General features: G+C 41.1%; 1 protein-coding gene across 6 annotated transcripts in view; it reads right to left on the bottom strand.

Annotated features, from left to right (window-relative positions):
- The window catches only part of SPAG16 (sperm associated antigen 16), a 363,770-nt gene that overhangs the window by 184,424 nt on the left and 165,326 nt on the right, over positions 1 to 14,020 (bottom strand). For all 6 annotated transcript variants that reach the window (XM_085585489.1, XM_085585484.1, XM_085585485.1 and 3 more), the window contains one exon: positions 7,813 to 7,956. In XM_085585489.1, coding sequence (XP_085441615.1) covers positions 7,813 to 7,956 — 144 coding nt within the window. The remainder of the gene's footprint in view (positions 1 to 7,812; positions 7,957 to 14,020) is intronic.

Raw genomic sequence — 14,020 nt, 5'->3', positions numbered from 1 at the left:
CACGTTTGTGAGGTAAAAATAGTAGGCTTTGTAAGCTTGAGAGAGAATGATGTTATGTTAAAACTGTTTTCTTGTATAAAAAATATGAAGCTTCTAAAAGATTTTGAAACAAATAAAGCTACTTTTGAAATTAAAATTTTGCTATACTTGAAAACACCAAGCACACAGTGAATACTGTACACTGGGGAACTGAATGAAAGACTTCTGAAATAGTTTTTTCCTTGCAGAATAAATGAATACAACTTTTTTTCTTTTGACTCCTGTATTAGCTCAGTTTGATAAAACACTTTAACAGATGTCTCAACTGCTAAATATGATGTGTTACATAAAGCCAGTTAGATGACTGAAAATTAATCGTGCCACTCAAAAGAAGTTTCTTACCACTGGCAAATTTAATATGTAATCTGGTAACTAAAGGCTTTCTTGAACTATGTAGGAATTCATCATCCTCTAAAAAATTAAATCATTATGCCTTTTCATTAAGTAAGTGTTCAAAAGTCTTAAGTAGAACATACAGACTATCTCATGTTTCTTTCAATAGTAGTAAAAGGATAAATAAAACCCATCTGTTTCTGCAGTGAGACCTGAATTAGGTTTTAAAGACAATTTCAAAGCACAAATCAAAATAATTCTGTTCCACTGATAGCCAACAGAGACCTTTGTGATTAACCTGAGTCTTACAACTCTTTTTTTATGTTAATGCTTGGAGGGGAGTTGGTGCTTTCAAGTCTCAGCCTTGTTTAATGTATAGTGTGAAACTCAGCGTTGACAACTCCAAAGCCAGCAGAGAAAGTGTTCTGCAGCTCACTGTCCATGGACCTTTTATTACCAGTAATCTCCAAATCCCTTCCCTGGGAGGACTGGTGCTCTGGCTGCCTCAGTGGCCAGGCAGGAGGGTGAAGCTGACATTCCCTTCCTCCTCCTCCTCCTCCTCCCTGGCTCCCAGGTGTGCACAGCAGCTCCTGAGCAGCCTCTCCCACCAGGGCCAGTTCTGCCTTGCTTCAGTTCCTCACTCTCCAGCTAAAAGGTGCAATTAATGGAATCCTAATGTAATCTAAATTCTGACTGATCATGAAACCACTTCCAGGATTTCTGTGCTGTCCATAATGAACCCAGCAGTTAGCTGAAAGGGCAGACAGAACATATCCCTGGGCTGTGCTCCACATCTCCTGCCCACCTGGGCAGCTCGTGCTCAGTACTTGACCCCTCTAGAAGTACCTGAGCAGCTGGAAGTGCATTGCAGAGCCATACAGTGCCTGCACAGGAAATTACCTGGGAGCTCCAGGGCCTGTGTAAATGTTGTGGGATTGGGCAGTAATCCCACAAAAGTGTACACAACTCCTAACACCACTGGAAAAGCAATCTGGAGCAACACAAACAGGAGGGTCCCTGAGCATATCACTGCTGAAACTATTCAATAATGGTGTTTGAAACAGTCCCTGATGAAGCTAAATTTCCAGCCTGTTCCTGTTTCAACATCTCCAGGAGCTTTGGTTCTGCTGGCTTATATGTACAGTGTCCCCTTAGTGTGACTGCTGACCCAACCTGGGCAGTGGCTCTGAAGGATGGGTGATAAATACCAACAGTTTTAAATCACTGATTTCAAACCTCTCTTCATTTCTTCCTGGGGACAAATTTTTTGCAGAGCCCAAAAGAGTATGTGAAGATCTCTTCTAAGAAAGAGCCTGCAGTAGCATAGTCAAATCCAACTGCTTAATGTTAAATTACAGTTTCCATGCAGACAGATGCTGCTGTATTTCACTAAAACAAACAAACATTAGATTGTAGCAACATCTTGTAGATCCTGGAATCATAGCTTCAGCAGTGACTGTTTGTTCTGTATGTCCCCCTAGTTCCACCAAATAACTACAGCATCAAATCTTGGAAGCCAGTACATTAAACAAAATGGCATAATATATAATTCCTGTTTCTTTTCATAGAAATAAAAATGAATCGAAGAATGGCATTAGGAATTATTAAAGTACAAGGAGAAATATATTTGATGTTAGTGGAATGTTTTAAATTATCTTGCTACTGTGACTAAAGAACCTACTCTTCTCGGTATGTCATCAAGTGCTTTTCATTTGCTGAGGCTTTGTGGGCCTTGTACCATCTTAGCTATTTAAAAGATATTATTTGCAATTTGTAACTAAGAAAGCAGACATTTATCTTTAGTACCAGATTTTGTGTGACTCTCTTCATACCCTGCAGATGTTTCTCAGCACACACTGATACCTGAGGATATTATGATTGTCAAGAAGATTGGTGTGGATTGATGCATCAGCATCTCCCAGGACTGGGACACTCCTCAGCAGCACAGTCTGTGGGGAGCTAAGAGTAGCAGAGGTGGGGGATGAATAAATCAGCACACCTTGTAATTCACCTTGATAATCAAAGCTCTTTGGGCTCTCAAACTACAAAGACATGTCCACTGAGAAATTCAGAAGTGCTGCCTGGACCTGCCAAGCTGTCAAGTCTGATTTTTGCTCCTCAATGTTTCCCTCCAAGCACAGAGTCCTGTGAGATGCAGTGAGCAAGGAGCAGTGTCAGCCCGTGCCTTCTGCCTCAGAACATCTGAGCCTGGCTGGATCAAACTCAGATGCCGCTCCTTACTGGGACTGCCCTCCCTCCTGAACTTTGGCCATGGCTCCTATCACTCCTCAGAGGTTTCTCCACAACCTCCCTCCCTACATTCTTGTTCTGCTGGGCTTTTCAGTCTATCCTTTTTCCACACAAAGTCATCTCTGGATAGCTTCTTCACAAATGATAAGATAAAAAAGGAAATTAAAATAATGTAAAAAATAAAAGTAGGGGCTTGCCTGAGTAGGAATTAATTTCACTTTCAAAGTTTATTCTGACTTAAATTCTGCTTAGGAATTTGCTTTTTAAGAAGATTTTATTAAAAACTTTTCTGAGAATTTTTGTATGATGAGAAAATAACTTCCACTCTGATAAGACTGTTACATACACAATTTCGTATTTATCAGACACTGCTCTTGAAAACTTTGGGCAAATATCATTATCCTGGTTCTTTTTCCCCCACTCTTGATTGTCAGCAAAATTTTGGACTTAGTCTTGAGAGGCCACCACAGTGCTCAGTTACCCAGTGCCTGCTCCCATGTGCTACAGAATTCCCCTAAAAGCTTCTTGTGTAAATTCAAGCCGACCTGGGGTTGCATTCCCTCCACAGCTCATTCAATCTCTCTCAAATTCCTCACATCCATCCTCCATATATTCTGCTAATTCTCTCTCTACAGGGTTGTCTTTCTCCTCTAGCCATGCACAGGTTTCCATCTGAGTAACATCAGCTCCTCCAGCTTGAAGAAACACCACCCAGAGCTGCCTCTGCTCTGGAGGAACATGGGCTGTTCTTTCATCTTTCTCTTGCTTCCCCTCACTGGGGGCACCCTCCTTTCAGGGTATCAAACACTACATGCCTTTATTTGCATGTTTGCTGCATGAACATGCTTATTCTATCATTTCTTTAGTTTTTTTATTAATTACCAAGGAGGCAATAACTGCCTCCAGGTTTTCCAGTAGCAATAGAACTTACAGAAAATCCATGCAGGTAAATTAAGTGCTGTAGTAATTTTTACATAGTAATAATAAATTGATAACAGTTTTGATTTCTTTCCTCAGTAACTGGGGAACACCAAAAACTCTGCTTTTTTCTTAAGGGAACAGGACATTACAAAGGACTTGAAAACCTGACAACTTTCAATGTAAGTTTTTAATAGCTTTAAGAACTTACAGGTTGTACTTCAATTCAGAAATTCATTGTATTCCACAGAACCAGACAACGTTTGCATGAAAAGGGCTACAAACATTTTAGAAGAGTTGACTTGATTAATATTTATGAATACATTAAGGACATGACATATTTTACCGACCCACATGCAGGACAAGAATATAATATTTTACTGTTCACTGGGATTTTATCAGACATTAACACACACCTCTGCTATGCTGCAGAGCTTGATTCTTTAGTCACCCAGGAAGGTTAGTAACAAAGATAAATAAATCTAGTACATGCCATGAAATTTCGTTGTGTAATTAGAGTATGGTCCTTAGAGGTACAGCATTAACATCCTCAACTTATTCTGGAAACTGGCAAAAGATGGAGATTTTTGTTTGCTATTTCAAATATTTGAGTCACCTGGCACCTACAGGTACACTACACAGCTCTCCCAATTCTTACCACAAAGCTTCTGTGTATGCCTGTAACAGGAGACATTTTGACTCCCTCAATCCTTCACATCTAGAAAAGGCAAGCTGAAAAACATTAAATTTTTCAACGGTGACAGGAGCTTGAAACAGCTAATTCATCTGCAGTGTTCAGCCAGACCAAAGTAAAAACACTATTTTTTTTTGAAGTTTGACCAGGTGTCACATGAGTTTCAAAGAAGGAAGCACTGTTCTCCCAGCTGCCGCATGCTGCAGATGACAGGACCTGTTTGAAGTTTTACTTTTATTTTAAAAGCTTAAGGCAATGCTTTACTCTCAGATCTGCAGAGAGCTGCTCTGCTCTTCTCACATGCACAAAGCTAGGCTGCTGCCCTTCATCCCCTGTCCTGGGAGCCCCTGCAGGGAGAACTCATGGGGCACCCAGACTCTTTGTGCTGACCCAGGAGCGAAACAGTGGCAGCTGTGGAGCCTCAGCACAGTCTCACCTCACCCTGCTTTGATACAAGTGAAAGAGAGGTGGTTTTCAGCACAAAATCACTGTGGGAATCTTCCCCCCACTGTCAGTGGTGGCATGGGGGGGGAAGATTCCTCTATCCAACAACTCTTTGCCCCTAAGGCTCTGTGATGATGCTTAAGGACACTGTGGTACATAAGTCCTGGTAGAGCTCCTAAGGACAATCCCCATTTCTCTAACACCTGGTCCAGAGCCTAAAACACACCTTTACCTTGGTATTGCAACTTCCTAAAGCCAGTTCTCTCTTGGCTCTTGGAGACACTGAGGATATATAAACTCAACAGAACTTTAGCTTCAAGTCTCTAGATCTTCCCAGCCACCTGCATACTGGCAGCTTTACCCCTTTTTACACAGTGGTGGCACAGAGGCAACCACGAAAAAGACCCTTGCTCAAGCAATGCTCTGTGAGCACATAAACTCCCAGATTTCTGGGATTTTAAGTCATTTTTGTGTACAGAAGCATCAGTTAAATGCCCATCACAGCTCTCCTCAAATCATTAGAGCCTAGTGTCAGGGTGTGGGTTATTGCAGGATGCTGCACCAGATGATCTGACAGCAGACTCATGTGGCTGCACACAGAACACTTCTCAAAACAGATCTGGAGGTTGTTCTAAATCTGATTTTACAGAGAGAGAAGAAACACAGAGAAGTGATCTCACAGAGGACAAACAGGAAAGACTATAGAACTATGGAAGTTCCACTTAACAGCCCAGTAGCACAAAAATATTTTTCTTTTCCATGTCTGGGGTGAACATAATTTCAAATCTTTAAACTGGAAACAAAATTAGAAGTTACCTATATTTGATTCCAGAAAAAGAAGAAAAAAATTCTGTTAGAATTCTTCATTTGTACTTAATTGGTTTTGCTTCTGAGAAAAACAGATATATAAAAGTTTCCTATCTAAAAAAAATAAAATAATAAAATATGATTAAATGTATTCTGCCACATTATGTATTTTATGCAGTAACAGAAGACAATATTTTAACAGCACTGCTTTTGACTAACTCCAGAGCATTCAGCAGGAGTCAATTTATACTGCAAGAGAATAATGATGTACCTCAACTCATTTTAATTTCAATAATTGAATGAGAAATAGGAAAGCCTATTGAAAGGACTGTATTCTGGTCAAAGACTAATGAGAAAATAGCTTTGAGTCTCTGAGTCAGCGGGTGTCATGGTAACAATGCATTATCGAAATCTGATTAGTATGGCCAGCAGCTTTAGAAATGATAACATGCTTTTCTTATTCTTCACCTGTGCTAAGTTTTATATTCACAACAGGTAAGAGGAAAAGGCAGCATTCTGTTTATCTGCAAGTTTAAACTATGTCCAGCACTCACAAACTCTAAAATCTGTCATGCAGCAATAGACAAATTTCCCTACCACCTTAAAACAAGAAGCTGAAGCTTCCATTTCTCTCCTCCTGTGCAATTATTTAAGTTAGATATTATCTTCTTCTTTTAAATGTAATTATTTCTAAGGATATAAACATGAGAAAGAACACTGTGAAAACACAAGCATCTTAAGAAAAAGTCTGTTTTTCTTAGGAGAAAGTGATGCAAGAGAAGAGTAAGTGCATGTTGAATTCATCCCAGAAAGCGTGACTCCTGCTTCTTGGGGTTTTGAAAAGTAGGAGGGGATTTTCTTGTGTTTAGAGGACTATGTGTGCCTTTGGTAGCTCATTACAAAGTCAGAAATCAGGAGGAACCATGGAATTAAATAGGATACATTTCCTCCTCATGAAGAAGAGTGGTACTATTGCTTCATAAAATATACACAATGAAAATACAAGGTTGAAGGCTTAATAATGCTCCTTTTATAACCAAGCCTAGGGTGAATAGCCTGGCAGACCTTTATTATATTAAAAGTAAAGAACTCTATTTAAAATGCTGCCTCACAAATCTGATGCAAAGTAAATTCAACATATAGAAGCTCAGCCTTATCAAATGCATTTAGTTTTGAGAGTAATGATGTCCTGTTTTTCAACAGAAAGACCAAAAAATCTACTTCATGTTTACCCATTTTCCATGACCCTTGTAACTTAAATATTTAATTTGTATTTTCCATGTTCACTTTAATTTATTAATTTAGCTTCAAATCCATAAGATGAAAGAGCAAGAAAGCTCATATCCTGTAGGTAAACCCAAATATTCTTAGTCATCTAACAAATAATGCATAATACAAGAAGTCAACTTTTCAGTATTATTGATAATGGGACTGTGTTTGCCATAGTGCATGAGCAGGGAGAAAATGAATACAGCAAGAGTTGAAAAGCTTATTACTCCTTGTTATATGCACTGCTATGGGGACAGAGTTTAAGATGTACAAAATACCAAAAGCAATCAGTCTTAAGTCAACACTGTGAAAGGCAGAGGAAGTTTTTATCTACATGTTTGGGAACTGAGCAGAGAGTGCAGGGTCTCCCTGAGAACAGAGAGGCAGCAAAGCAGGCCAGTGAGAAGGGGAGCTCCAGGAGGGAGCAGGGCCAGTTCAGGGAGCATGGGCACTGTGAAAAATGCATATTTTATGATTGGCTTTTCGCAAATATTACAATTAATATTATATGTGTAATGTTAGAAAGTTATGCTGTATTAATACTCTTAAGTAGTGTGTTAAATATAGTTTTAGGTTCCAACATAACGTTAAAACAGAGACTATGTATGTGGGGAAGTTTTTTTTTAGGAATGAGATACTGACTTTGAGGAACACCTAAATCTTCCAGAGAAAAGGAATTTATGGCTTCTTATCAGAAGAAGCTAATTTCTTCAGGCCTTGCTCAGACTCGAAGATGCCAGGGGATTAAAGGAAATAGTTGACATACAACAGAGTTTCTTGTTTAGAATAGAATGCATGCATAACCATGAAGGATGTATAAATATGCAACAAGTGTATTGGTTTAAGGGTGATTCCTTTGTTCACAAGTCATGCTTTTCCTGACTTAGTGTCCGAGACCATCCAGACGTCCGCAATTCTTTGCTTTTTATTGTCTTGTAATCGTCCTAACTCCAAACTTTATTACTCTAATTGTATTATTATTTTTATAACCATTTTATTATTATTAAACTTTTAAAATTTTGCAAACCAAGTGATTGGCGTTTTTCACAGGCACTGACCTGGGCCTGAAGCAGCAGCCTGAGAGCCAGTCCGTGTGACCATCCCCTGTCAGGAGGATGTTCCCATCAGGGAAGCCCCACGTCTTCCACAGGCGATCATCGCCGCCGCTGAGCACGATGCTTTTCCGGGGGTGTAAATCCATGCTGCAGGAGGAAAGAAAGGCAGGTTATGTTCTGTACCAGTTCCATTTGATTGAAATACAGAAGATCCATTTAACTCAGGGCAATAGGCCCAGGAGTCTGATTCTGGATGGACTGGGCAAACAGTGATGCTTTCTGAGCTCATGAGAACTCAAAATACGTGCTGTGGAGATGAGCTGCTGCTGAAGAAAAAAAAACACGACTGATTTATGTGAAACCAGAACTGTTTTCACTCTCCTGAAGTTCCACTTAACACTCAAACAATGCTTTGAAATACTTTGTTAGATTATGTTCTAACAAACATGCAAGAGGGTTAGAAGCTGCATCAACATGATTAACATTCCCACTTATCCAAAATAATTTCAAAAAGCACCAATGTCAGCCTGTCCCCACTTGTGCCCAAGAGTGTAAAGTCTCCTACCACTGTGAAGTAACTCAAATGTTAATTACAGTCCTTGCCAGCACTTTAGAGACCATTCACTGGGACTAGGTCAGAAAATTCATTCCAATTCTGTACTCAAAGTGTGTTCCATGTTTTCATTTTTAATATGTAGCACACCGCGATGTAATAGAAATCATACACTTAACACTCCTGTAGACTGAAAACTCAGTTTATTTTTCATTTAGCAACTGCAGTGCAGCTTAAAATGGACCCAGGGAAGAAAATCAATCTGTTGGAAAGATAACAAGTAGTGTATTTCACATGGATTTGGTTATTTGATTTAAATCATTGTAATGCCTTACTATTTGTTGAACATCAAAAAGTTCTAGAAGCTGACTTTAGTCCCAAGAGTGGCTTATTTAGATAGATTAAATCTGGAGTTCAGAATCAAACTGCAATAATGGGGAAAGAATCAGAGCCTGTGTGTGCACCTATTTCAGCTGTGCATCAGGGCTGACAGGTTGGAGAGAAAAAAGCTTATTAAAGCAGAATGAGAAGAGAGAGAGACAATGCTAAGCACCCAAATGGGAAGAAAAGAGAAGGCTTAGAAGGCACAATGTCATACAAGTATCTTTTTTATTAGCACCTTTCTCCCGCGCTAAAATTATTTCATAAAATTCCTAAACCAGAACCACAGCATCAACTATACTGGGAAAAATAATTCCCTCTATCAAATCCATGCTAAAAATATATTTATGTCAACTAGAATTTCATCAGAAAACATCTATTCTTGCAGTTTAATGCCCAGCTAGGAAGATTCCTACAGACTCATCAGTTGAATTCATCTGCTTGAGTGAGTAGCCTCGGATTTACTCATTCTCCAGTTTCTTAGAAAAAAAAAATGCTTTCTATCTTCTCCTAAAGAGGATAAACTTCCTCTGCATTTATAGGAAAAAAGAGAAGGAGGGAATGATGCTATTTAAATTCTCCAGAGATGCACAGAGAGCAGTTGTATCATTCAGATTGGCCAGGACAGGTATCTAGAAGAGCAAGGGGGGAATGGAGATAAAAGGAGAGAATTAAAGGCTGAGAGAAGGCACCAGTGGCCTGCAAATTACAGACGAGAAGAGCTGTCCCAGAATCCCTCTAATACAGAGACCTCTGAAGCACCAACAGCCCCACTGCTGCTATCGGCATGTACACACAGCTGACATTTTTCTCTTAACCTGCTTCAGACACTTCAGATCCCCTCCAGTTTTTCCCTCCAGATATTTCTGCTCTTGGGGAGGGGCTGTTGTGAAGCCTTTCCATCAGCTCTCTTACATTCTTCCTAACGATCTGCCTTCTCAGTTTCCAAGCTGCATTATACAGCCTTAGACCATTTTCATGTCACCTTTCATACAGAGAAAATTTTACCTGGTGACTTCCTCTAGACCCTGACTCTTCCTGAACAATCCTTACACCCTGGCCAGGCTGCAGCTGTGCTCTCATCCCTCCTGCCTAAGCTCCCAGGAACATCCTGCCTACCCTCAACCCTCCCAACACATGTCCAGTCCAGCTTCTGAAATGCTCAAACTTCTGCAGTGACCAGACATTCCTATGGAGATTTGGGAAAATGCATAAAGTGAATTTCATATGGAAGAAAATATCTTGCTGTCTGTAAAAAGACTGCAAATTTGTTTTTCACAGTCTTTCCTTTAAACTGCAGAGCTTTTGTAAAATGCTGCTGCTGTCCAATGTTTTTCTTCCTCCATGCCATTTTTACAGGCACACAGTGAACACCATTTAATTAACAGCAAATTTGTGACACCACTGCTGTTGAGCTGCTTCTGAGAAAGGGAAGCCCATTTATCCAAAATGCATTCTATATGCAGCATTAATTAGGCACCCTTGTCTTCATTTCTGGCAATCCAGCATTGTATAGATTTTTGCTTCATCTCTGTTCACAGGGTCTAATTATTTCCAGCACAGAAGACTTTGGGTGGATTGGAATGGAAATCAATAATGGAACATGTGTGATAGGAACATTAGTTTTCTCCTCCTCCTCCTTTGGGATAAAGTGAGATCAGTGGAGACTCAGCCAAGGAAAAAAAACAAACCCAACAAAAAGCCCTCTCAGAGATTTGCTGCTGTTGAGTATATAAATACCCTTGTTTACACAACTCACTCTGGCATTATAAGACATTCTCATCTCTTCAGCACTTGCCATGGTAGATATATAGTACTCCCAGTAATTTGCTTTCAAAACAATCATCGATTATTTTAATTTATTTTGACTGAGCCATAAATAAAAATACAGTTTCTTCACATGCAAAATACTTTCAGTCTCAGGATGTTCCACACTTGACCACATCACTCAAAATCAACCTTCAAGTCCAAAAGTGCTGCACCCTGAGCTGCCTGAGGAACATCAGCTGGGTGTTTAATACAGCCACCAACTTGAGAGAGGGCAGATCTCAGATCCATGTGGAAGAAAATTTCCTGGCACGAGGCTTTCTGAAACACTGCAATCAGTGTACCATGACCAGCCTGTTCTCCCAGCTCTCAGAACACCCTCAGGTATTACCCAGGCTTCCATCATGGTTAGGAGAAGGACTGGTCAAGTCCACACACAAAACTGACCCCGCTTGGATGTGAAATAAAAACCTCACCTAAATTGTCTCAAAATTAGGCACTGAGAGAATGAAAAATGCAAAATTAATAACCAGATTAGTACTCCTAAGTGACTTATCCAGTCTCACCCAGTTTTTCTGTGGCAGAAACAAGGACAAAATGCAGTTTTCTATGGTTTCACATACAGAAAAATATGTTCTCAATATAGACAGCATTCAGCTGCCAAATTCTGATACAGCATTGTGCTGAATATTGCTTGTGATACCTAATTTTTAGAACTTCTTGATTTGATCAAATTTATTTGCATTCCCGGGTACTGGCAAAGATGCTTCTTGTTAATGCCAGTAGCTGCTTTCAGACCAGAGAGCTCTTCTGCTGCATTTCTTTCTCCAAAATATGACAGCAGCAGAGTTCCTGCAAGATTAAAAAAAAACCCTCAAATGCATTTTTCCTAGTGACAGAAAGATTTCAGCCAACATTTTCTTACATAAAAAAATCAGCCTTGCTTACCATACCTAACACAGGAAATTTGGGGCTGAGCAGTTATATTTGGGTGAAGTTACAACTAGCTGAAATATCTTGGTTTTATAGTGGAAACTGTTGGGAAATTGATGATATTTCTTTCTCTGCCATCAAGGAGGGTTTTGGAGGCAAGGACATGACATGCACTGAATTCCAGAGGACGGATACTGGTAATAGCCTCAGACAAGAACAAATATATATAAATAAAAGGGCATCAACAGCCCTACTGAAATCAGTGATATTGTTCACATGCACATACTTTGTTATATTGCTGGACTGCACCCTAAAATTTGACAGAGAGTTTGTAAAAGCTGGAATTTTAATCCAGGCCTGATTTTAATAGACATGAGGCAGTTGTGCTGAGACAAATGACAAATTAACCTGAGCTTTAGGAACAGTTCCTGTGGCAATGGATGTGTGAACTGCACAACCTCACCACGCTTTCCCACCTCTGAGCTGCCACCAAGGAGCTCCCACTCACCTTTCAGTTGTCACTCAGCTGTGGCCACCCAGCTTGGGCTCAGGAACAGCTGCTGTGGGATTGATGCCTTAAGTTTTAGCTTTTATATTTTCCAGATTTTGGACTGCATTAGTATAGAATTCTGAACTTCATATAAAGTGTTAGCAAGTTCTCCTCACAGTTTATTTTGATAAAACAATCCTTTGGTAGCCCAAGAACGCTGTTACAGCTTCAGGCCCAAAAAGTGTAAAACAACAGCAAATTGAGGAGAGCAAACTGGGAGGATGGGACTGCATAACCTGGAGCTGCAATTGGACAATTAACCCCAATATGGAAATGGGCCAAAACATATAAAAGTGTGAAAACTTGTGATATCTTGGGCAGAGCCACAGCCAGGCTCTTGTGCTGCCCAAGGTGTATCCTTTGAAGGCCTTTTAATAAATAAATCCCTACTTTATTCCTTTAGCTCTGCCTAGCCACTGCTCCAGGCCACCTCTTTGGGCACCAGGATGGCCGCTGCTCCCTCACCCCACGCTCCAAGGGTCTCACTGCAAACAGGGCGAGCCCACACATTTACCTGGGTGAACTGAGCGAGTCGGGCTCACGCTGCACACAGCACACGGAGGTGAGGGCCATTTTCCCCTCACAAGGGAAACTGAGGCAAGGGCCATTTTCCCCTCACAAGGGAAACTGAGGCAAAGAACATTTTCCCCTCACAAGGGAAACTGAGGCAAAGAACATTTTCCCCTCACAAGGGAAACCGAGGCAAAGCCTATTTTCCCCTCACAAGGGAAACCTGGGGAAATGGAGGCAAAGCCCATTTTCCCCTCACAGGGGAAACTGAGGCAAAGAACATTTTCGCCTCACAAGGGAAACTGAGGCAAAGAACATTTTCCCCTCACAAGGGAAACTGAGGCCAAGAACATTTTCCCCTCACAAGGGAAACTGAGGCAAGGGCCATTTTCACCTCACAGGGGAAACCGAGGCAAAGCCCATTTTCCCCTCACAAGGGAAACCTGGGGAAATGGAGGCAAAGCCCATTTTCCCCTCACAGGGGAAACTGAGGCAAAGAACATTTTCCCCTCACAAGGGAAACTGAGGCAAGGGCCATTTTCCCCTCACAGGGGAAATCAGGGCAAGGGCCATTTTCCCCTCACAAGGGAAACTGAGGCAAAGCCCATTTTCTCCTCACAAGGGAAATTGAGGCAAAGCCCATTTTCTCCTCACAAGGGAAACTGAGGCAAGAGCCATTTGCCCCTCAGAAGGGAAACCGAGGCAAAGCCCATTTTCCCCTCACAAGGGAAACTGAGGCAAGGGCCATTTTCCCCTCACAAGGGAAACTGAGGCAAAGAACATTTTCTCCTCACAAGGGAAACCAAGGCAAAGCCCATTTCCCCCTCACAGGGGAAACTGAGGCAAGGGCCATTTTCCCCTCACGGCGGGCTGAGGGGTGCAGCAGCGGTCATGGGAATTCCCTCGCTTCCAGAGGGGAAAGGGAGTGACAGACAACACAGCGCTCACCCTTTTCCTGCAGCACATCCCTTCTTTCCCTCCTTGACTATGTGATGGTGTCTGGGGACGGGGAATCCAGGGGGAATCCAAGTTAGCAGCAGCATTCCCAGGGCAGCACAGGCGGCTCCGGCCGCTGCCCCACACACCCAGGGAGCTCCTCGGCTTCATGGCAAACAGGCCAAGGAAAAGGCACAAACTGCCAGACAAATGCTCTCAGCTAAGATTAGCCTGCCAAGAAATTCAAACTAAACACAGCACAACAACCTAATCAATCGTTTTGCCTGTTGCAACTCATCCTAACATGCCTTCTTTGAACATCATCTCTCTAATATAGTCATTTCTACCAGCTTTTTTATCTTGGCTTGAGTTACCTGGTCTCACCTGACAGCCTTCTTCAGTAATAATTATAACCTTGACATTTAATTCAGTGTTTTATTATGCAAGTGTAGCATAACTGAATAGCTTGCAGGTCTTAAAATTCATCTTTTCTTGACAAAATGGAAGAGGGGAAAAATGCTTTCAATAGAGAAAATAAGAACTAAAACAGACCAAAAACAGGATAAAGAAAAAAAAAATCA

Source organism: Lonchura striata, chromosome 7 (genome assembly GCF_050655825.1).
Source record: "Lonchura striata isolate lonStrDom1 chromosome 7, ASM5065582v1, whole genome shotgun sequence".
Lineage (NCBI taxonomy): Eukaryota > Metazoa > Chordata > Aves > Passeriformes > Estrildidae > Lonchura > Lonchura striata.
Note: the sequence above shows the minus strand (reverse complement) of the source record. Positions and strands in the feature narration are given on the sequence as shown.